Consider the following 24,021-nt stretch of genomic DNA (forward strand, 5'->3'; position numbering starts at 1 on the left):
CACTAAAAGAAGTAGCCATATCAATGAGACGCATAGGATGTTAAACATAAGCTTTTCAGTCCTCAACAACAAAACCGATCACTTTTAATTCGACCCTCAACCGTTCACACCCTATAAAATTTCATATTAGCTGCAAGAATCTAGCTAATATGAAATTTGCGAAAAGTACTTTTTTGCAAGATGATTATGGATTACGGAGAGCAAATTCATGCTTGAAGCCCTGCTCTGCAACTGTAGATTACATTATGGGAAACGTTTGTATTTTATTGTTATGTAATCTAACAACTCGATCCGTTTCTCCATTTGAGTACCTCTGTTTTATGCTCGTCAAGATTGAGTTCAATGTCGACAACTTCCTGGTGCAGTGAAATGCATGGACAGTTGGGACACATCTTGATATCTTTCTGAATCTTCAAGATGACCGAATACACACAAGTAGATAGAGGCGCTCTTCAAAAATACACACAACAGTTGTGCAAAGCTTCTATCAGTGGTTTCGTAAATACAAAGGAAGAGAGCTTCAATTCCTCCATGGCTCCTACACCAATTTACCCGATACACCAATTACTAGTAGCCAATGTCTGCATCTCCGATGACAGGGAGAACCATGTCCCCACGTCGAAGTCGATCTCGTGTGCCTGGAGCCCTGGACAGCCCATGTGCCTGCCGGAGGACGTGCCCGGCCTGCCGTTCCCCAATTTGCTGGAGTGCATCATGCCCCAGAGGCCGGCCACAGCACCGGCCGCCGGCGCCCAACGGCTGGCTGTTGAAGTTTCTTTTGTGGCCATGTCCGATTCCTGAGTGCCACACTTTCCAAGCAGCTCGTTTCTTGATCACACACAGAACAGGACGCAGCTAGCACCATGATGCTTCAGCTTGTGGATCCGCTGGTTGAAAGCTTTGGCGACTGTAAAGAAGCCGGTTGGGATTTAAGGTCTCTCGCAAGTAGGGAGGCGAAATATGCTAGATGTGATCCGGTTATATAGTAATTACCAGTCCACCTACATGCACTTTTCCATGGATGGCAGATGGCACATTGGCACGCAGAAGCCTTCACAAAGCCCTGGCAACGATGATGATGAGGGAGAAGCTTACGGGATTTGGGAGGCAAGCAAAGGTGCATAAATAGGGTAGAAATGTGTGCATTGAGCACAAACATTTTGTTAGGGTAACAAGTCATGGTGCGCCAGTGCGGCACATGCCAAGAAGTTGAGGAGCATGTTTGCATTGGCTCGCGAGTAATTCACAAGAGGCTTGCTCATAGCTGGCTGTACTTACCATCATTCATCAACATCATATTATTGGCTATGTGCCGTCGTAGTAGAGGCCGGAGACATTTCCATTTTCTAAAAAAATCAACGTCATGTTAAATGCACCTTTTTTACTTGCAGCAACAGGGTTGCGGATCATCATGTTGCCCCGTGCCCTAATCTGACCATGAATAACACCTCTTCCTCCAATAAAATCTCAGCTGGAATAAGAGCTAAAGCATGGAAATGAGAAATTGGTTGAACTGCTCAGCACAGTGCAGTCCGTTTCTAATGCAACTCTCTCTCATGTGTCCGTGTGCGTGGGCTGTGTGGTTCCGAAGGTTGAGGCCTGGTGTATATATGCCGACATCGTTTGAGAAACTCACGGACAATCTCACCATCCTTTTGGACTTGAGCTAGGGATAGCCTTTCTAGACTGTGTAGCAAAACTCCGTCTCTGAGCCACTTAAGTTCTTATGAAATTCGTAATGCGAGGAGGGAACCATGAGCTGCAAACAGGTTAACAGGGCATGATTTTTTCCCTTCTTGTTTTGAGATACAGGGCATGATAAATTTACAGTTCCAGCTGACAATGATCGTGCCTAACTTAAACATAGCTTAAACAATTCCAAACTGAGATTATTCTAATTCCATGAGGATCAATTATTTCACGGAATGTATACCACCTCAGACCCTGTTTGGATAGTAGTGAATTGAAGTAGAATGGGAGGGATTGGACGGGCATTTTAGACTCAATCCTCTTCGTTCTACTCCAGTACCTTTCTATCCAAACAAGCCCTCACAGATGTGCCGCGCGTATTAACAATTTGGGTTTTTTAGTGAATACTGACACGGTAGGGTTGGAGGCCGATGGGTAGGGCTGGTCGTTGGTTCCGTCGTGTCTGATTTCCCGATGCAGGGCATTCTGAAACCGTAAATGCATCCATCACGTCGCATGGAGAACCCAGATGCTGCAACGTGTGCATCCACCAGTGGAAAGCTTCGGCAGCGCCAAGGAAGCTGGTTGTTATGGATCACGGAGTGGAACAATATGTATTCACATCAATTAATCTCTCAACCCGTGAATGGCACGACCAAAGTCTTTGGAGAATTTCAAAGTAAGAAGTGGTGAACACTCCGAGTGACAACCATACCCGGCAATGATGGCTTTACAATTCCAAACAGGAGGTCAACGTAACCTCATGAGGATCAAGCATGCCACACAACTATTCACTGTCAAAACAAGGTGCGTTGACATGTTTGGCCAGGTCTTCCCTTCAAGATGGCTGCGCGTTCGATCTGAAACACGTGGAGGACGTCATTGATTGGGTGATTGTACAACAATTCTGGTGCTTGACTTGCTGCATGTAACATTAGGAGGGTATGGCCTGTATTAACCGCTAAGCATATGAGTTGTATTCTGCCGATGTTTAATCGACGCACTCGACCTGGTTCTCCATTTGGGTTCCTCTGTTTTAAGCTCAAAATCAATATCATATATATTTTAATTTCTTCAACGACAGCAACATGCTATACCTGCAATGAAATGCATCATGAAAATCATTCTGAATAATTGAATTATCAATATGATGAACGCACATGCACACAGGAGAAGGAAAGGTACAGATATGCAAAGCTGTGATCAAGCCTGCCACACAACTAAATGCATGCAATGTGGCAACTTAGCCTCCACTTTAGATCCTGTGCAACTACACAAGCACATCAGAATTAGGTGACACCGACTCGTCGTCGTACATCAAGATGTTGCCGGGCCGCATGTTGCCATACTTTTGGGTTGTGACTGCTGTTTCGTGCCATCAATGGAGACAGTCATATCGGATTTCCCCATGCCTCACATTCCCATGCAATTCATTCATTCATCACAAGGAGCACACAGATACTCCCATGATGGCCAAAGCCTTTGGAAAATCTCAAGGACAAGAAGGGATGAACAATTGGGCTTGAAGGGAGAAGAGCATTTTTGAGGAGACAAAGGCGCATTTGTAAATAGAGTGGCATGCAGTTGAGAGATTCACTAGTAAATACTAACATTTTGTTAGGCTAGCTGTATGGAACAATATGAGTACTCCCATGGGCATCCAACTGTAATTGTTAGTTTTTAATATTTTTTCTTTAAAAAGCAATCGGTTGTTGATTCTGATGTAAAATTTGCTGGTTACGTAGTCAGAATAAGCTGGTACGCCCGCGCATACATCAGGCTTCCAGCTTCAGAACCACACGGTAACTACTAACTAAGCACTTCTTTTCGGGAACTTTCAGTGACAACACGAGTGCAGATGAAGGGGAATTGAAGGAGGTGGCACGCTCTGGCAGCTCTCGTTCTTCCTCAAGCTTCTTCCCCTTCCGGTTCTTCTGCTCCTCTGACAAGCTCTGGTTGCTACCCCGCTAATCCCAACTCGCCAGGTCACGCACTGGTGTAGATGAAGTTCTCGACGGAGAGAATCCGGCCGCCTCACCATAGCCAATGTTGTCTGCTTGGACAGCCCACGCGCCCACCCGAGGCCACGCCCAGTCCACCGTTCCCATGCCCAACCATGTCCGAGCAGCGGCCTTCCGCACCGAGCGCCCCGTTGCTGGCTGAGCATAGCCTCAACGTTGCCATGTCTGATTCCCAGATGCCACGCATTCCAAGCAGTTCGCGTGTTGGTCACACAGAGCTACACCATGATGCTTTGTCGTTTGGATCTGGATCCGCCTTTTGAAAGCTTCAGCGACGGTAAAGAAGCCGGCTGGGGTGGAATGACTTTCACAGATAGGAGGAGAAATATGCTAAACATGTATGTGATCCAATAGATGGCACGACCAAAGCCTTTGCAAAGCAAAATCTTGGCAACAAGAAGAGAGATGCACAATTAGACATTGGCGAGTGAGAAGAACACCGAATGCAAGATGCATAAATAGGATGGAAATGTGACATGCATTTTTTTGAATATAAAGATTATGTTAGGCTACGAGTCATATTGCAGCACATGGCAAAGTGTTCAGCAGCAGGTCTGCCTCGTGAGTAACTCACCATAGGCCTGCTCATGGCTGGCTGTACTCATCCTCACCTTCTTTTTTTTTTGTCTCGCAACGACAGTTGAGTATCATCATATATTCTTGTTGCCTCAATCCCTTTTCTGACAATGAATAACACTTATCATTCAAATAAATCTACAGTTAAGGTCAACTCCCATGAGTGCTCGCAAGTCTGTTCAGCTTCTGTCAATGCTCACTAAAATGATCACTTATTATTAGTGAGTCCAAATGATGAGTTGTTTCTTACATTGAAAAGTAGACTTGATTAGCTTTCCAACCATGTGTATCATGCACCTCAAAACATCACTTGTTGGTATATACTTAGACGAGAAGTTGAAGCACTGTGTAACCCATCGTGTGATTCTGGTAACCCATCTCAGTGTGCGAAGCAACCTTGTTTTCCTTCATGTAATCCCTTCTTTCCTTGGCATAACCCTGCTCATCTTAGGAAGTGTTCTCCAGGTAACCATCAATGTCCTCCATGTAATCCTTCTCCAAGAGAGTAACCTTCATCTTCTCATATGTAAACCTAAGCAACACCAATGTAGAATGTTTCTTAGCTCGGCTACATATAATTAGTCTAAAGTTTACTTGTTCACTTGGTTGGGTTATGTCTTTTATGATAGCTTTGTCATGAGTTTGCATATCATGTTCTTGGTTTACATGGTATATATGGTGCACGGCGGCTGGGATTGTCTCATCAAATATACTATCAGGGTCTTTGCGCTTGCGATGAAACAGATGTTGACATATAAATAAAATGGATCCTAGCATAAACGTAGAATACAGCTCGCCGTTCCTTCTAGAAAAATAGGTGTGACAAATTTGTTGCTATCTACATTAGGCGGATTTGGTTTGCATGGACCAATAAGCAAACGCTCTGTGCGTTGATGTGTAACCCAACAACCGAACAACACACTCAATCTATTTTACCATTGAGATCCTCTCTTTTGCATTTCCTTCTCTGACGGCATCAACATGTCATGCAGGTGCAACAAAAACAACTAATAAAATAGTTCAAGAATTAAATTTTAGGATGATGAATACACGCAGGGAAAGAGAGGTACAGTTAATACAATGCTCAATCTTTCCACTCCTTCACGGCTGCATAATCCTTCTCCAGGGCCCATTTAATTAATCAACACAGAAATAACATGCAAACGTCTTTATTGTTGCTGTGTAAACTCAATGTGTTTCACCATCGAAGTTCCTTTGTTTTGCACTCAAAATTGAAAACATTTTCAATGATGACAACATGTATGCAAATCCAATGAAATGTAGCACGAAAATTGTTTCAAGAATCGATTTTTTGAGATGGTCAAATTAAGCAAGATAGAAGAGCAATACTGTCATAAACGGCTCGGTTTCTTAAATTTAATAGAGCTTCCATTCTTCCAGAATCCTATAAGCTAGCTCCTATACGACAACCCCACACAAATGAACTGAGGGAGGGCCATGAACTCATTAGTAGTATCCAGTGTCTCAAGTCTCCTTCAGTTACTGTGATGTCTAATTTCCTAATGCCGCACATTCCGAAAGTTGATACGTTCATCACGTCACATGGAGCACCCAGATGCTAGGTCTTGTGGATGATCCACCAGTGGAAAGCTCCGGTAGTGGCAAGGAATCCGGCTGGTATGGTTTGCTGAGCGAAAATTATATATGCATTAACATCAATCTTCCTACCCATGAACACGCCCAAAGCCTTTGGAGAATCTCAAAATAAGAAGTGGTGGACAATGCTATGTGAGGGTGAAGCTGGGGGAGACAAAGGCATGCATGTATAAATAGAGTGCAGTGTGATATGCAGTAGTAATGAACACTAACATTTTGTTAGGCTGTGGACTCATGAGGAAGCACATGGCAAAAACCACTAGGTATTACTAACTCACAATACTCTCTGCAAGAGAGTCTGATAAGACCATGACTTGCAAATGGGGCATGATAAACCTATGGTTCCGATTGACAGAGCGGGCCTACGTAGACGTGAGCAAGGACACATGTTATCTCTCAAATTTTTTATGCTAAGTTAACCAATAAATTTTCACCATGTTTAAGCTTTCTAAATTTAGTTGCTCTTAAGGTGTGTAAAAGATATAGGCAGGGGCATCACTGCTGACTTCGGTCAAACAGAGATTTGCATAGGTCTATCATGCCAAGTGACAATAAACAACCATGCCCCACCATGATAGCTTTACATTTCTAGACAAAGTGCCAACCTAATTTCGTGAGGATCAAGCATGCTACACGTCAGGTGATTAATTGTCTCTCCACACATATGCCGCAACAATGCACCACAGTTGCTTAGTTGATTCTAAGACTCTCCTCGGTCATCATGGTGGTCTTCGCCATGTTAGATGTTGCTACTGTTCCCTGAGTTTGTCAGATTTGTTCGCATCTAATTTCCCAATGCCACACATTCCAAAGCAGATTCACTCTAGCGTGGACAAGAATATTGCAGAGTGGATTGGGAGATCTAAACGACAAAAAGAGATGAAGAATTGCTTAAACATGCCTGTGTGTAGCCAGTGTGCTCTTCATTGCTTGTCACATTATTAGATGCCATAGTCCAAGATGTGCGGCCAAGTCTTCCCTCAAGAAGGATGCGCGTCCCATCCAGGAACACGTGGAGATCAGTAGAGGGGCAAATGCATTTCAGCCACTCGTGGTTGACTGATTGTACGGCAATTTTGGAGCTGAATTTGCCACGGGGCAGTTCTGCTCTGTATTGTGCTGATTTGAAATTCAACAATGCACTCGATCCGCTACATATGGCTATAGTGTTAGAGGAGGGAGGCTGCTGCCTGACGGGGAGGAGATTAATTGCCAATGGCTTAGAAAAAGGTATGGGGAGGTAGGGAATTGAAGATCAGTGGTGATGGCGAGATGGCAGCAGCACTGCATGGTTGATCGCTGGACGTTAAGGCAAGAACATTGGTGTTGTGTAATATGCAGTCTCATTCATTGCCAAATGATATTAAATAGACAATGGTGAGTTGCCTCGAAAAAGAAATATTACGAGTTGCATCATTGCATGAAAACAATTCATCCAATGGTAAGGGAGTGAGTGATCCCATAATCCAAAATTTTGCTTCGTCAGACAACCACTTTGTTGTTTTCTCATCTCCCTTTCTCTTTTCCATATCATCAAAAATCCTACTTGGAATTGCATAAGACAACTTATGACTGCTTACTTTTAAGGGCGATAGATGGCAGCATGAGTGAATGTGATGGTGGGGACATTGTCACGGAAAAGGGTAGAGCAGGGCCTAACGCCATAGGATTTGGCCACGAGGGAGAAGACAAACAGTACTGATTGGAGATTATGGATGACGCTTTGATCGTCCTATGCAGATCCAATGGTTGAGTTTGGTAGCTAAAGAAAAAAATACAAAACTAAAGTACCTGATCACTAATAACATCACCATTTTATATCTACAATGACGGCAACCGTACAAGTGCAACGAAATGAAATAGTGAAAATTGTTCTGAATATTTGAGTTATCAATAATGTACAAGAGGTACAAATATGCAAATAAAGCTTCAATCAAGCTAGCCACACAGTTAAATAAATGACATGGAACGCTGCAATTTCTGATTAGCCGCTGATCTCCTCATCAGATCATGTGTAACAACACAGGCATTGTAGGATTAGACGCTGTCGACTCATCGTAGGATACCAAGGTTGTGCTGAGCCGCTGATCGCCACACTTGCGGGAGGTGTCTGCTGTTTCGTGACATGGATGGGTTTGGTCATGTCTGGTTTCCCCATGCCGCTCATGCCGAACTAGTTCGTGCATTCATCACATGGAGCATGCAGATGCTCCCACGATCTAATTAAGGGTTTGGAAAATTTCAACAAGAAGGGATAATAAACTGGCTTGAGGGAGAAGCACAGGGAAGGAGACAAAGATGCATGTATAAATAGAGTGGAAGTTGATATGCAGTACTGAACACTAACATTTTTGGCTATTGAGCCATTTGGTGCAACACATGGTAGAAAGTTCAGCAGCAGGTCTGGTACGCCACTGGATCGGATAGTAGTAACTCGCAATAGTAATTGCGCCTAGCAAGCTGGCTTTACTGATTAAAGTCTGAATTCTGAAGTGGTTTGCTGGAAAGCATGTAGCAGACTTCACCTTGGTTAGTTTTATTATGTTATGGTCAATTTATTACTCCGATGTACGGATATTTTTTCTTATAAAATAGAATAACCTGTTGTTATAATTGACACATATCGAGATTTCAAGTATTGAAAGTGAAACTTCCATGGATATTTTGACCCAGGCTGAGAGCAAATTTTTGAGAAAATTGGAAAGCCTAATACATCAAAACTGATTTGAGAACGAGTTTTGATAGATTATTCCAACTCAAAATTGGGGCAAGACCTCCGATCCCCACCCTATAAATATAAAGAGACGTGACTGAATGAAACATAAGAAATTCCAATCATGTGGGAGTATCCAATTTATCTAAAAAGTGAGCTCTCAGGTTAGACTAAAATGTATTATATTGGAAGTTCTTGGGTTGGAGGATTCAACCAAAAATAGAGCTCTTGGGTTGGATGGTTTTACCTTGTGTTTCTTATCCTCTTTTCCTACACTTTCTCAAACCTCTATTGATGTTCATCTTTCATCTCTACAGTGGAAGAGAATGCCAATATTTGGATATGTTGGCGTGCACCCCATTTAGAATGAGCGTTCGATAGAGTTTCGGGGATATTGGAAGTTTCAATCCTAGATCAAAAACTCCGATTTGCATTTGAGGTGCTCAAGTGTGACCGACGTAAGACGCTTTTTCACATCAACACGGATAACAAATCATGATACTGAATTTGCTCACGAATACATCAAGCGAATTTTCGGCTTGCATTGAACACAGGAGCAAAACATGTGTATTGTTGCAGTGTAAAACTCGATCCGTTTCTCCATCTGAATTTCCTTTTCTTTGTTCTCGAAATTGAAAGCATTTTCAATTACGACAACATGCATGCAGGTGCCACGAAAATGAACCATGAAAATCGTTTCATGGATTGAATTTTCAAGATGGTGAAAAATCGCAAGAGTGAAGAGCAATATAATGTCGAACACGGCTTCCATTCCTATCAGAGTGAAAGTACAACAGAGCTTCCATTCCTCCATAGTCCTATCAGCTGCTACACGCCTACACAAGCCCCCACACAAACGAAATGAAGCAGGCGCAGAAATGAACTACGGGAGTCGGCCGATCCAAATCGGGGTCCGTATCCAAACGATCGCTGATGCATCGGCCAAATATTGGCCTGGCAGTTTGGGGCCGGGCATCCAAATGTACCCATTGTGCATACATCTCGTTTTCCTCTTTCTGTATCAAGGGTGACAAACTCTGAATATTTTCGCCAAAACAGAAGAACTGTCGAATTGGCTACACGATACAACATGCATGTCAGATCAAGAGAGCCTGAAAAAGGTTAAGACCATGCCATGAAAAATGATCAAATTATTTCCAATTATGCCAGCTGTGTCATTGAACATCCATTGGTCAGTCAATCAGTCAAGAGTCTTGATCTGTATATGCGCTTTCTGGAGGAATCGTTTATGGAAAGCAGGAAAGGAAACAGTATGGTTTTTATAGCTAATATAGTAATTTGTACGAGTTAGGATGAAAAAGAAAATTACCGCTAATAAATAGAGCTATCTGGTTCTAGAACTTTTTTTCTGAATTTATTCAGGGTCACTTTTCAATAATAACAGAAAAAATAAGACCGGTTTAAAACATCATCTATTCTTGACTGGAGGTAGTGATAAAATAACAACAAAAACATCAAAGTCCTCTCAGTCACGGACAAAGAAGATTGCCCCTGTTTTTGACCGCTACCCCGTTGGTAGTCCATGCAATTTTATAACGAGTGCTCCACGTCACAAGATAAGCCTAGTCACATAGCCATTGGCATTCGATTAAGGAGTATTAACAACCAACAACTGTGGTGATAATGTTTGTGAGGTAATGGCTGGCCCCACCGAGCCCAACGAAGCAAGAGATGGCGTGCGGCGGAAAAAAAAACATTAGCGGCGTGTTGTGATGTTGCCCCCATATTCTTATGATTGGACTTCTACTGTATTATAATTAATGTATCATGCTAAGTGCACTCTTGTGTATTCTCCAAAAGAGCAAACGCTTTTGAGACCACAAGTTAAAATTTAACTTTCCAAAACAGGGAAAAAAAGAGAGGCCCTTTCGCCGCCCCGGGGGGGGGGGGGGGGGGGGGGGGGGGGGGGTGAGACCCATTCATGAATAATCTGATTGCATCAATCTTTTGTTGCTAAACCGCAGCTAATGGTCCAAGTTTAAAAAGTTATACTTAGGAGTAGGACAAACCTAAAACTATATATATTTGTGATTGGAGGGGATACTAATTGTCAAATTAAAAAATTGACTTAGAATTAAGAAAAATAGACTTACACTTAGTGAAGGTAGTATATTCGAAATGAAATAAATAGCAGAAAATATCCAGGTAGTTATAAAGTATTGACAATAGTAATGGAACAGTAGATGCATTCAAATCAAGCCCTTAATGTGCCTTTTCTGTATGCATATTTACTTGTAAAAGATGCTATTTCCTTTGACATGAACAGGCCAGCAACAACCCAACCCTCGGGGTGCACCAAGCCTGACCTGCAACCAAAATAATTGACAGCTTTGGCCTTTTCCCACATATGATTGACATCTCCACCCTGCTCCTCTTCCATCAACAATTATGTGCTGCCAAGTACCAACACCTTCCTTGTTTGAGTCCTACAATAAAATGGCAGTTGTAGGTGCTGCCATGTCCATCTTCTATATATGTATTCTTCTCAGCCTAGTGGAGGCCCCATTTGTAGTTTGGTGAACACCTTCCTTTCCTCACTAGAAACCAAAATGGCAGCCAGGATGCCTTGCCATCATCACCCTTCTTCCACCTCCTCCTCCATGGCCATGATCAGCCCATGGTCTGGCACAAGGAAGTCGGCCTTCAGGTTCAGCACCTCTGCTCATGGCAGCAGTTCTTCATCAAACCTCTCCTTTACTGCTGTGACAGACAAGAAGAAGGTATGCGTGTCGCAGCAGTTCTTCATTGAAAATTTGACATGCAGGGATACATGATCAAGGAGGTATGCGTAGTGGTTTGATCTTGTTCTAATCTGGTCCTGTAATTGGTAGGTTTATGAGGATCAATTGAGAGGGATCATCTGCTACAGAGATGACAACGGGGAGATGATCTGCGAAGGGTATGACGAAGGCCCCAGGCTCGGAATCCGGTTGCCGGAGAAGGCCTGCTTCCCATGGTGAGCATCTGAATATTCTGCATCTTGGTTCTTGGCGTGTTGGCAAGAATGAGAAAAAGGGTGATCTGTTCTCTGATACGGTTGAATCTTTGTTCTGGTACAAATGATCCTCATGCTGTGATTTCTGAAACTGCAGGCCTGTGGGAATTCAGGTCACTGATTTCATCCAGCTGGCGACGCTTCAGGTTTTTGAGGATGTCGATGTTCTTCAGCTCAAGGATGATCAGAAGAGGAATCTCTGAGCATGTAACTAATCATATAGGCATAATTGTGTCAAATGATGCTATAAAAGAATAACTGCATGTATGCAAGGTGTTGCACTTAGTTACTGATAGTAGCTCGTCAGATTATGTTCAGAGTTTTGGGTTTTATATAAAAAGAAGTAGAAATGATATTGTTCTCAGCAATGTACTGCTGAAAGCAGACTTAATTGTTTGTACATAATCACTTTCTGCAAGTATTAGAACGTTTATAGCATAACTCCGTATGCATATAAAGTGAGGAAAGGAGACCTCAATATCTGATCAGGGAATGCCATAGGCAACAAGTTTGATGGATTGCAGGAATACAGTTTCGATTCACTGCAATTTTTTACCTCTGTTGCTCATCTGGCTGTGATTAGCTCCTTGTACCGATGCGTTTCTGGCTTCAGCCGGCAACAACATTCGCTAATTGATGGGAAGTTGGAAACACACAAGCAGGAAATAAATTACTTGAAAGAATGGTGTTTGATATTGGTTCATGGCCAGAATTTTTCTGTCCTTTGTTAATGCCAGACCCTCATGGGCCCATGTGAGTCTGAAGCTGGAGGCTTCGTGGATGTCGCCATCGTTGGAGACATCGGCGGGCCATCTCATTATCCCTTCATACCTTGTCAGCATCAATTATCAGTCTCAAGTGAAAGCCTTCTTGACTTTACTGAAGATTAGGCTTTCTATACTTGCAGGAATTCCATCGTTTAGTCATTAGAATTTGGAAAATTATGCAGGAACGTATAACTAAATCCTGTTTGGAAGATAGGATTTCAAGAGTACACAGTTCAGCAGTCTGGTTCAGAAAGTTTTCACGAGTTCCAGACATGGCCATGGCCTTCCTGAATGGAAGATGCAAAACCACATGTTCATTCCTATCCTATGGGAATCATAAGCTGCAAGCAGAACAGGGCATGAAAACTTTACAGTTGAATTCCCAAATGAGAGTGATGCTCTCCCAACAGAAGAAAACATTCCAGCTCTGAACAGGAATCCATTCCAATTCCACTAGACAAAAAACACAAGGAAAACTTACTAAAGACTGATGGATACGCATAGCGCACACAGTAACTTTGTGACTAACCGCTGCGTTCTTGAGATTTTACAGAGCAAGGTTAATCAGACGTCGTCGTCGTAGGGGAAGGAGGTGGCGCCGAGCCACTCGTCGCCGTAGATGAAGTTCTCGACGGCGAACTGGGCCGCCTCGTCGTAGTCCATCTGGCGCACGCCGGCCCAGCCCACCCGCCCCTCCGTGTCCGCGCCCGGCCCGCCGTTCCCGTACTCGCCGAAGAACACGGTGTCGCCGCGGCCGGGCTCCGCGCCGGGCCACTCGGCCCACCCTTCCCGGTCCACGATCTGGCCCAGGTAGGAGTCCATCACCACGGCGCGCGCGTACGCGCCCCACGGCCGGCCCAGGAACGTGCGCGTGCCGGCGGGCATGGAGGCGGCGGCCGAGACCGTGCAGTTGTGCAGGGCGATGCCGGTGTCCTCGTTGGGGTCGCCGCGCCCCTGCGCGGTGAGCACGACGAACTGGCCGGGGAGCGGCGCCCTGGCGAGGAGCGCGCAGCCCTGCAGCACGGCGGCGGCGTCGCCGAAGACGGCGTCGACGGTGCCGGCGACGGCGCACTCGCGGTAGAACTGGCGGAAGGAGTGCGCATACAGCGCGTCCTGGTGCGCCTCCACGCCGCAGCGGTAGAAGGCGGCGAGGTCCGCGCCCACCCGCAGCGCCACCGCCTGCCCACCGGCCGCGCCCGCCGTGTTGCGGAACGTGACGTCGCGCGCCAGGAAGCCCTCGCCGGACACGCCTGCCAGGATCACATGCACATTTTTGGCGTTAGCTTCGCGTAGCGAGCAGCCGAACACGATGGCACGGAGCGCTAGTCCTATTCGGTGATTCCGTCGGTCTGCGCCGGTGCCGGCGCTCGTGGACATGCATGGCCAAAAGGAGAGCTGTTTTGTCAGCGACTCGTTGTCTAATCGAATGGGCGAGTGATAGCCATGCCTCTTAGCCTCGGCGATAAAGGTCAGCATGGCTATGACCCATGAGCACGTCTCGGTCTCGCCAACCGAACCGAACGATGGACTAGGAGCGACGGCACCACATGTTCACGTGATCTGTTAGGAGAAATATCTGACTCAACCTCTCTGGAGCCGGACCCATGCATGCAACCCTGCTCCCACATCGATCTAAATCCTCTGTCACTATCAGACTTAGGGGCTAATTTGGAAGCCGGTTACTAGTTAATCCCCACCACCTGCCACTGTTTGGGAGATGGAGGAGGTCTGCAAGGGACAGGTCCAGCCAGTCAATCACCTGTTCTATATTTTTGTGAGCTCAACGGCGTTCTATTTGCGCGGTTTGTTGCATCGGGAATGGCTGGGACAGTGGTGCTCCACGGGAGAGCGACCATGGCGGGCCGACGGCTCGGGCGGCCATGGAACTCGAATCCCCAGCAGGGAGGAGCTCGGCTGGGCCTCCAGTGACGTCGAGGAGGTGGTAGGTGAGGTGAAGGATGTGGGGGTGCGGGCTATTGGGCAGCAATGGTGCACGGCCAGAGGATTTGGCTGGCGGGTGCTCAGGGCGGCAGCGGTCATGGCGGGTCGCGGGATCTCCAATCCCCGGCGGAGGAAGGCACGACGGAGGCAAAGGATTGGTAGAGGGGTAGCTGGGGATGTGACGGAGGTGGGAGCGCCGGTCATTGGATGGAGGTGGCAGGAGTTGGCCGGCGGCGGGAAGGCGGAGGAGCGGTGGCGCCTAAACGGAGGCTGGGTAACAGCACCCGGACGGAGGCGGAGCGGCGATGAGTGGCGCTAGCTCCCTCGCATCGCTTCGGTCGCAACGACGCTCAGAGAAGCACCGTCCGGATCCTCGAGGTGGAGAGGGCTCGTCACGTGGAAAACTTGCGAATCGGGTTAAGCGCCCCCGTCTCGTGTTCTCCCAAATGACGGGTAACTTGGCATGTGGCCAGTTCTCCGCGCGGGCTTCCAGCCTCGGGACAACAACGGGATTCCCTCGGGGTTCAAGGTTCCCGAAGGAACCCGATGTTAGATCCCATCCCTAATCTGGTCATGATCCATGGAAGACCATTCCTATAATTTACTCGCATTATCTAGCAGTCTGAAGACCACATGTCGTCACACTGACGCGTCGACCATGCATCGCAGAGACGCCATGCGTGCATCGCAACAAAGTTCACGGGGCGTTTGCAATGTAGCTGCCGTGCCGCCGGCGCCGGTGACTGATGGCACTGTCGCAGTGCGCAGCAGCAAACTTAGTATACTACCAAGAGACGCTTCGGAATTCGCGACTCGATCGATCGCGAGGTGAATCTCGGTGCATGTAAAATGTGATAAAAAAGCGCTAGCTAGGATGTTTGATGAAGTTGGATTACCGAAGGTGGCCGTGCGGAAGGTGGTCCAGCCGCCGCCGGCGCTGCGGCTGCCGGTGATGACCGTCGCTCCGCGGCCGTCGCCGACGAGGGCGATGTTCGTCTTGTACGGCGGCACCTCCACGTTCTCCTCGTACGTCCCGGCCTTCACCCGGATCACCGTCCTCGTCCGGCTGTTGTTCGGCGCCGCCGCCACCGCCTCCCCCACCGTCCGGAAGTTCCCCGTCCCGTCCTTCGCCACCGTGATCACCGTCACCGCCGGCTGGTCCGCGTTCCCACCGTCGCCGTCGCCGTTGCTGCTGCTGTCACCGTCCCCGCTGTCGCCGTTGTCATCGTAGTCGTCGTCGTCCTGGAGCAGATGCCGGTGGTGAATTACCTTGGCCACGGCGTTGGCGAACCCAGCGGCCGACAAGCCGCCGCCGGCCCCCCGGGCGACGAGGGCGAGCGAGTTGGAGACGTGCTCGTAGGCGCCGTCGAGGGACGCGAGGAGGCCGGCCACCCCCGGGCCGGACGACGCGCCGGCGAGACCGTCGAGGCAGGTGGCCTTGTTGGCGAGCGCGGCCGCGAGGTGCGCCCGCACGGCGGGGAGGCCCTCCCCGTTTCCGGGCGCCGCGAGCAGCGAGGCGGAGCGCGAGAGCGAGGACAGCGAGCCGGCGTGGAGCTCCTGGCAGTCCTGCGCGGCGCCGCGCCGGAGGGAGGCGCCGCCGGCGGGCGCGGAGAGCGTGGAGATAGCGGGGGAGAGCGAGGAGAGCGCGGAGGCCGCGCCGCGGAGGGAGGCGAGCACGACGGAGAGCAAGTTCGGCGGGAGGAGCTGTACGGAAACAGCGGACGCCTCGACTGCCTTCGCGCTGGCGACGGCGACGGCGTCCGGGTGCGAGGCCACGGCGGCGAGGCATGAGACCGGGTGCGGGGTCTTGTGGCAGATGGCGTGGTGGGCGGTGTCGGCCGGCGGGCTGGCGTCCGCGGCGGCAGCCTTGTTGGGCCTCCTGGTTCGGTCGGTATGGTGGTGGTGGCGCTTGTGCCCGTGGCATTGGGTTGTGCCGACGGTGGTGAGGAGGAGGACTGCGAGGAGGAGGAGCGGCGGCGAGAGCGAGACGGCCGCCATGGTCGTGGACAGTGAGTGTGTGGCGTGGAAGTGTGAGAGAAAACATCCAAGATATACGAAGTACATATAAGGTTGGGATTTGGGAACTATATGACCCATCTAAGGTGGCGTTTGGTTCCTTTGCTTATTTTTAGCACGCGTCACGTCGAATGTTTAGATACTAACTAGGGGTATTAAACGTAGACTATTTACAAAACTCATTACATAAGTGGAGGCTAAACGGCGAGATGAATCTATTAAGCCTAATTAATCCATCATTAGCAAATGTTTACTGTAGCAACACATTGTCAAATCATGGACTAATTAGGCTTAATAGATTCGTCTCGCCGTTTAGCCTCCACTTATGTAATCGGTTTTGTAAATAATCTACGTTTAATACTCCTAATTAGTATCTAAACATTCGATGTGATGGGTGCTTAAATTTAAGTAAGTGAACCAAACCAGGCCTAACAATAAGGTCCCTTTGGTAAGGACCATTCAGATAGTTTTTCTCTAGGAACATAAGAATAGCAGATTTTGGATATAAACGTACCTGGGTTTGGAAGCAGAATCGGAAATGTTAGGATTCTACGAGAGACTTAGGGCCTGTTTGGGAGCACTTCACTTCACCAAAAATCACTCCACTCCACCAACTCCGCACTTCACTTCACCAAAAATCACTCCACTCCACCAACTCCAAAAAAATCGCATCCAAACGCGTTCGGCTCCAGCAAATCCGGCTCCAGGAAAAACGTGGAGCAGGGGGGTAGATCCACATTTTTGGTGGAGTACCTCAAGGGGTGCTCCAAAAATCTTGAATACAGACCTCGTCGTGGGGTTCGTAGTTATTTACCCACCATGCCATCCATTACACAGTACCCCTTCGATTCCGATCAAAAGAAAATAGAAGAGCAGACCCATCCGCTACTCATCTGCTGCGCCCGAGCCCATAGCCTCCGCCGATCCGCCGACCGCCGCCGGCGCTCTTCCGGCGAGATGGACGGGGACGGAGGCGCCGGACTGGGCGGCACGGCGAGGGAGACGCCCGCCGGCCTGGGCGCCGCGCCGAGGGAGCCTCCCGCCGGCCTAGGCGCTGCGGAGATGGAAGAGCCCGCCGGCCGGGGCGGCCCCCGCCGGGCTAGGCGTCGCATCGCGGGCGGCACCCGTCGGCCTGGCCGCCGCGCCGCGGGCGGACCCCGCCAGCCTGGGCAGCGCCTCGCGGGCGGCACCCGCCGGGCTGGGCGGCGCGCCGCGGGCGGCTGCCGCCGGTCTGGCCGCCGCGCCGAGGGGCGGCCCGGCCGTTGTGGGCGGCGTGACCGGCGCGACGAGGAAGGCATCAGGCATGGAGCAAGATCCGTCCAGGGGTGATTTCGGGGCCGAGGATGATGGTGACCAAGGTCTGGCCGTATGCGGACGAGGTCATGACCGTGTTGGCAATTTCAGGGGTGGCGGCCAAGGCCGTGGCCGTGTTGGCCAGGGTGGCGGCCGTGGTCATGGCTGTGGCGCCGGGCATGGCAGCGAGAAGGCATCAAAGAGAAACGCTCCTGACACGGTAATGGAGTGTTCTCAATTAGGTTAAGCTTCGAGTAGTATTGTTTTAGATGTATATAAATTTACCAGTGGCTTTGAGATTGTCTAGGAAGATTTTACACGTCGTGCATTTAGTTCTGATAGTATAGATACTAGCTGGCTTGCTGTAGTGCCATGACGAAGAATCAGAATATTTTTGAATTTTACATGAATGGGTCAAAATGATAAATCCTGAAATTTTGTCACCTATGGAAAAAAATTTCTGAAGCTCTCGTTCTCTTTTTCATGGGAAAGATGCATGCTTATTATCCCTTAGTAGCTGAAAATATATGACCCTTAGACACATGAAAGGTTAAACATGCCGCACAGGTCACAAGGGCCGCCTAAGCTACAAGTATCTGAACAGGCCAGCAGTTTTTTCACTATGGTTGTGAGGGACGAGTTAGTTAAGACATACACGAAAAATCAAATAAATAAAATATAGCAAAGATAAATAGTTTTGATTTATTGTGTGCCTAGTATCTATCTATCTAGCTACAAACCTTTTAGTGCGCAAAGTTTGCAATGGTGTTCGTACTTCCTAGGCATCATGTGGTGCATGCTAAACTCTCCTGAATAACAATTGTGGTTTTATCAACGAGGTCAGATTACTTTGAATGCTTGCACTTCAATGGACTGTCATATGTTATTCAGGGTGATTCAATTGAATGGACTGATGCAAACACGACGATCATATGTTCGTTGTTTGCCAAATAAGTTAAGAAAGGGAATAGACCGAACACTCATTTGAACTCAGTAGGCTATGATGAGGTCAGCAATGAATTTTTCAACCTCACTGCAATTCGTTTGACCACGCGGCAAATGAAGAACAAGTGGGATAAGTTGAAGACCGATTTTACGACTTGGAAAAAAAATCAAAAACACCACGAACGGTACTGACAGCCCGGTTACTGTAGCAGCAGGGAAAAAAATGTAAACAATGCTAAAAACTCAACCGATCCAACCACCAAGGGCAAAATAGAACATTCCCACCAAAAACTCATATTCCTGGAGCTGGAGCACAACAATATGCCAAACACGTTCAACAACTCCATATTTTTCTAGAGCTGCAAAAGTGTGAAGCTGGTGGAGTGGAGCTGATTTCTGAAAGGTAGAGTGCTGCCAAACACCCCCTTATTATAAGTACAAAACTAAGTAATATTCTTATGCAAAACGATATTTGTAAAACACATGTATGATGTGTTACGGCCTTACGGGTAACGCATGTTCATTAGTTGGGTGTGGATTTTGTTTTTGGATGTTTGATTTATTCGGTCAGGCAACAACAGGTTTTAGCAAGCTCATATCAATTGGTTTCGTACCATAGTGCACGATTATTTGAGTTGGAAGATAATGCATCAACAAAGTCCTAGGAGTTTGTACCTTGTTAAATTCCACGTGGCATCAGCTAACACATTCACATTACCTTCAAATTTCAGTCTTGAACCCTACTTTTTAGTCCTGTAAAACTCATTTGCTTTGGATACAAGTAGAGATGTCTCTCTTTTTTAAAAAAAATCCAAAATTTATTTTCTTTCACGCGGGAACGCCTTCAGTAGCTTTTACTCCCGTTGGAGAGTAAAAAAAAGTCAAAACGAATAGTAATTTGATTGGAGAGTAAAAAAAGTTAAAATGAATAGTAATTTGGTTGGAGAGTAACACACGAAAAAACCAAACGGGAGTCCTACGCATAGACCGCGTGCACCTAGCGTCCGCTCCGTCGGCGGGCTGACTGCTGCAGCCGGCCAGACCAGCTACGCCGCACCGCACGAATCTCCAAGCAGATCACGCGCCATTAAGAATCCGCTGGACGAATAAAAAATTCCCCACCCCATTAGACCACCACCCTTGGCTTGGATTTGCTTTGCTTTCTCCCCTCGCACCGGGGAACGCGGCCGCCGATCCGCTCCCGATCCCCTCCCCCTTCCCGCCGCCCGATCCCACCAAATCCGCTCCCGCGCTGCCCCCCGATTCGATTACCTAGCTCGATTGGCCCCTCCCGATCAGCCGCGGCACAGGCTGTTTCTTGTTTGATTAGATCCCCGTGCGGAGCTGTGGATCCCCAATTGAGCAGCCGCGTGCGGGCGGGAGGATTGCGCTAGGGTTTCGGCGGGCGCGGGCGCGGTCTCCGTGTGGGCGGGCGGGCGGGTAGGGTTTTGCCATGGCGGAGAAGGGCTGCCTCAAGCGGCTCCAGAAGGAGTACCACGCGCTCTGCAAGGTGAGCTCCGGTTGGATTGGGGGTCGATTGGCTGGGATGGGTCCGATTGGGCTGTGCCGTGGCTCGATTTCTGACGGGTTTTGGTTTCGCTGGGTTGCAGGAGCCGCCGCCGCAGATCGTGGCTCGCCCGCTTCCCAACGACATATTGGAGTGGCGTAAGTAGCCTCCCCTGACCCTACCAGTAGATTTGGGGCCTTTTTCGGTCGTTAATGTTCGGAGTGAACTGGCTGTTATTACACTTTATGTTGTCGGAAGCGGTGGTGTATGTGAAACGCATATCACTTACGGTTCATGTTGTGGTAGCAAGCACTTTTTGAGCTTGGTTTTGTCGGAAGCGATGGTGTAGTCGGAAAGCATGTCGCATACGGGTTCATGTTGTGGTAGCAATCAGTTTTTGGATGTTTCTGTATACATGGGATTGCTCTGCGCATTGCATGACATACTCGTAGCAATTTATGGTTAAAAGTTTGAATCATGGGATGTGAGCCTTAGTTCTGCGTAGTGTGTTGAACAGAGTATGAGCATATGATAAGCGGTAGTTCCTGTCAGGATTGATTTGTTTTGCTGATTCCCTGAAAATCAGTTGATACGCTCAACCTTCTTTAAGCTCGTAGTAGGAGAGGCAGGCTAAGGTCTTTGCCCATAGGGTGCTAGCCTACTGCTTGGCATCTAGTTAAGCTCTAGAATTTAGAACATTGCTTTACCGCTTACTGTTAACTTATATGGACTAGCTCTTGACATTACTGCACATTAGCAAGATTCAAATGTTCCTACTGGTTGTAAGGGTTGGTCATTTTGCGTGTGACTTAAATGCTCTGCAAATAGGGAACAGTTATGTGATTGATCTTTGCTTTGTTTTGCCCAAGGGCATGCGCATAGAGTTTGTCACCTGGCATGCTGGATGTCCAATACATATTTTTGATGCATTTGCTAGATATTTGTTTAACAATCATTGGAATATCTGATTTAGCTGCGCCATTGTCTCGTCTCTTCATGGAAATATTGCTTGTTCTGCTTATGGTACATGGCTCTGGACCCCCATATGTTTGTTTATATTTATATATTGGTCAGCGTCAGGATTTGCATTGACATAACTGCAATTATCTAGTGAAATAGTAATGGCCAGCGCTATACATGCTGAAAAAGGTTCCTGCTAATTATGTGCACCAACCTGTCAAATAGTAATAGATGAGATATGTTCTTGGTTAAATTTACTAATGACTAGTTGAGCACCATTGACAACTCATAGATTACAACTGCTGATGCTTATGTGCAGTTTTTAGTATAGTCCAAATCCATATGGTGCCTCAGATTGTATTTATCATGCTTGTTCCTAATGCAACGCCAATCTTTTTGCTTACTTTCAAGGCTGTATATTGGTACCAACTTATGTGCTTTCTTTACTTTGTATGCCAGACTACGTTCTTGAAGGAAGTAAAGGCACACCCTTTGAAGGTAGAGATCATGCAATACTGTACAGCATTTTCTTTATATTATCTACTTTATCCGATATTTGTTTCATTACTTAATCTCTAACGATGTTTTCATGTTCCAATTTTTCCCTTGCAGGTGGATATTACTATGGGAAACTTAAATTTCCACCAGATTATCCTTTTAAACCTCCAAGTATCAGGTGCAGAAACATTTAATGAATTGTGTTTTAATGACATGGTGCTTCTTATTAGGGTGTGAGGGAAAACTGTAGCTAGAAACTTTTATAGATATATAATTAATGCAAATGTTAATTATTCTGTTTTTGTTTCTAACTCATTTCATTGTGCAGCATGACAACCCCTAGCGGTAGGTTTGCGCCACACAAAAGAATATGCCTGTCAATGAGTGACTGTAAGTTCTGAACTGTTTCTGGATTACAGTTGCTTTTGCATCACATTAGGTATGAAATAATGCTCATTATTACTATGCTTTGCAGTTCATCCTGAGTCTTGGAATCCAATGTGGTCTGTAGCAAGGTACGCACATACTGATAACTAGCTTTTTAGCTTTTTACACGTGTGATGCGTTTTTGGAACCCAGAGCATGCTTTTCATGTTTCAGCTACTGTACAGTGTACAAACTCTTTAATAACTGCTATTCAAATGTGCTCTGTGGTAGTCTGTAATTATTTCAACTTCTTTTTGCCATGAGATGGGGGAACTTGAAATGGTAAATCGAGGTTTAGTTCTGCTGTCCCAGATCACTTTTCACTATGAGTCATCTATGTTTTCAGTTCAAACTGTTTGCATTTTCTTTCCTTTGTTGATCTGACATGTAAAACTTTGTGCTGCAGCATTCTTACTGGGCTCCTGTCATTCATGGTAAGTTGTTCCTTGCACGCCATTATGGGTTAGCCTTACCAAAAAAGAATATCTAATTTCAATCAGAATTTCTAGCGCACATAGAGATCTTGCCATGTTATAAGGTTACTTGTTGATCAGGGCTAGCAATTTAATGGTAACTGCCCAACATTATTGCAAATGATGCTTGGCATTTCTCTTGCAAGAACTCCCTTGGTTTAAGGTTTTATTTCTCAATATCGATAATTCTTGTAATTTCAGATGGATGATGCTCTGACAACTGGAAGCATCAAGACTTCAGATGCAGAAAAGAGGCGCTTAGCAAAAGCTTCCCTTGCATACAATTGCGAGAGGTAGATTAATTTATTTAAATGCTAATTCATTCTGATCGTGCTCTTTTTGTAGAACTGAAAGTATTTTTTACAAACTACCCCTTTAGAAACAGGGCTGAACAGATCCTGTAGGAAATTTACTTTTACATGAAAGTAACGACTTAATTTGGTCAGGATGCTGTGTTTTCCAAGTGCAAGGAACTCACATTGACTGTTAGGTTCCTTATTAAATTGTTAAACTATCACGCCACTTGTATATCTAACTTTTAGATACTGGCATTCATTTGCTCATAAGTACTATTTGTCCTATTCATATAAGTGCTTCTCTTTGCAGCAAAAACTGCCCACACTTCAGGAAGCTGTTCCCAGAGTACGTTGAGAAGTACAACCAACAGCAACAATTGGAGAATACAGCTGCAGAATCGGAGCCCCGGGAGAATCCTGCTGCACCTGCTCCATCTCCTGCAGTCCAGCAAGCTCCAGTTGTTGCCAATAGAGCACAGCCAGTGGCAGAGGCGCACCGCGAGAAGAACCAGAAGAAGGCAGTGCCCTTCTGGATGGTGCTGGTCATGTTTTCAGTTTTTGGTGCCGTGATGGCCTTGCCCCTAATGCAACTTTGACAATAATAAAGGACTATGAGAAAAGTGTGATACCGGGGCATAATTTTGTATAGTTTTCCATTGGTTTGTGTGACTCAATTGTCCTCTTGGAGTCATGTTGGTGAACATGTGATGGTAAATCTGTAGAACCGTATTCTCACTCTTGACAAGCAGCATCAGAAGGTCGCTCATTTTCATTCTTCTGTTTATTTTCTTCCTTTTCTTGCGTCCTCACTAGCTGGTCGTGCTAACTTAAAATAAGTCATTGTCTCGTCCTAAATTTGCATTATTTGCTCTGGATCTGCAATTTTGTATTTGTTCCAAGCCAAACTTTCTTACTTTTTGAGTTTACAAGAGACACCAACATTTACAACATAAAATTAGCTTCATTTGTTTTATTATTAAATCCACCATAAAACGTGTGTTGATACTGTATTTATTTGGCACTGAATTATAATTTGAAATGAATGAAGTAATTTGTATGCGCCACCGCGGGTTGTTGTGGCGTCGCACGACCTTTTTCGGTGAGCGATTCCTGTCCTAGATTATTTCACTAATGCATTCACCATGTGGTCTAATTTGAAGCTAGATAGCTTCTCACTAACACCATGACAAATTTCAACAAACATCATTAATGGGACCAGCACAGCAAAGCGACCTAAAGCTATGTTTCCAACCACAACCCAGAGTCA

The 24,021-nt window shown here is 46.7% G+C and overlaps 3 protein-coding genes across 3 annotated transcripts; 2 read left to right on the top strand and 1 right to left on the bottom strand.

The window, feature by feature from the left end:
• Window positions 1-11,048: 11,048 nt before the first annotated feature.
• LOC117854118 (uncharacterized) lies at window positions 11,049-12,073 on the top strand. Its single transcript, XM_034736411.2, has 3 exons — window positions 11,049-11,357; window positions 11,469-11,593; window positions 11,730-12,073. The coding sequence occupies exons 1-3, from the start codon at window positions 11,112-11,114 to the stop codon at window positions 11,833-11,835; spliced, it is 477 nt and encodes a 158-aa protein (XP_034592302.1). The 5' UTR covers window positions 11,049-11,111; the 3' UTR covers window positions 11,836-12,073.
• A 681-nt stretch (window positions 12,074-12,754) lies between these two features.
• LOC117854117 (pectinesterase) lies at window positions 12,755-16,383 on the bottom strand. Its single transcript, XM_034736410.2, has 2 exons — window positions 15,237-16,383; window positions 12,755-13,649 (listed from the first exon to the last, which is right to left on the bottom strand). Exons 1-2 carry the CDS (start codon window positions 16,336-16,338, stop codon window positions 12,964-12,966), a joined length of 1,788 nt encoding a protein of 595 aa, XP_034592301.2. The 5' UTR covers window positions 16,339-16,383; the 3' UTR covers window positions 12,755-12,963.
• Window positions 16,384-19,708: 3,325 nt separating this feature from the next.
• On the top strand, window positions 19,709-23,526 carry LOC117852263 (ubiquitin-conjugating enzyme E2 34). The gene is made up of 9 exons (XM_034734276.2): window positions 19,709-20,104; window positions 20,205-20,259; window positions 21,521-21,559; window positions 21,674-21,737; window positions 21,888-21,949; window positions 22,035-22,074; window positions 22,392-22,419; window positions 22,660-22,751; window positions 23,065-23,526. Exons 1-9 carry the CDS (start codon window positions 20,048-20,050, stop codon window positions 23,348-23,350), a joined length of 723 nt encoding a protein of 240 aa, XP_034590167.1. The 5' UTR covers window positions 19,709-20,047; the 3' UTR covers window positions 23,351-23,526.
• Window positions 23,527-24,021: the final 495 nt, after the last annotated feature.

This window comes from Setaria viridis, chromosome 4 (assembly GCF_005286985.2).
Source record: "Setaria viridis chromosome 4, Setaria_viridis_v4.0, whole genome shotgun sequence".
In the NCBI taxonomy this organism is placed as follows: Eukaryota; Viridiplantae; Streptophyta; class Magnoliopsida; order Poales; family Poaceae; genus Setaria; species Setaria viridis.

Coding starts and splice junctions, on each gene's coding strand:
- LOC117854118 (XM_034736411.2), top strand. CDS start 11,112: ATGTATTCTTCTCAGCCTAGTGGAGGCCCCATTTGTAGTTTGGTGAAC. Junction 11,358..11,468: donor CTGTGACAGACAAGAAGAAG/GTATGCGTGTCG, acceptor TGTAATTGGTAG/GTTTATGAGGATCAATTGAG. Junction 11,594..11,729: donor GAGAAGGCCTGCTTCCCATG/GTGAGCATCTGA, acceptor CTGAAACTGCAG/GCCTGTGGGAATTCAGGTCA.
- LOC117854117 (XM_034736410.2), bottom strand. CDS start 16,338: ATGGCGGCCGTCTCGCTCTCGCCGCCGCTCCTCCTCCTCGCAGTCCTC. Junction 13,650..15,236: donor CTTCCGCACGGCCACCTTCG/GTAATCCAACTT, acceptor TGATCCTGGCAG/GCGTGTCCGGCGAGGGCTTC.
- LOC117852263 (XM_034734276.2), top strand. CDS start 20,048: ATGGCGGAGAAGGGCTGCCTCAAGCGGCTCCAGAAGGAGTACCACGCG. Junction 22,075..22,391: donor CCAATGTGGTCTGTAGCAAG/GTACGCACATAC, acceptor TTTGTGCTGCAG/CATTCTTACTGGGCTCCTGT. Junction 22,752..23,064: donor CTTGCATACAATTGCGAGAG/GTAGATTAATTT, acceptor TTCTCTTTGCAG/CAAAAACTGCCCACACTTCA.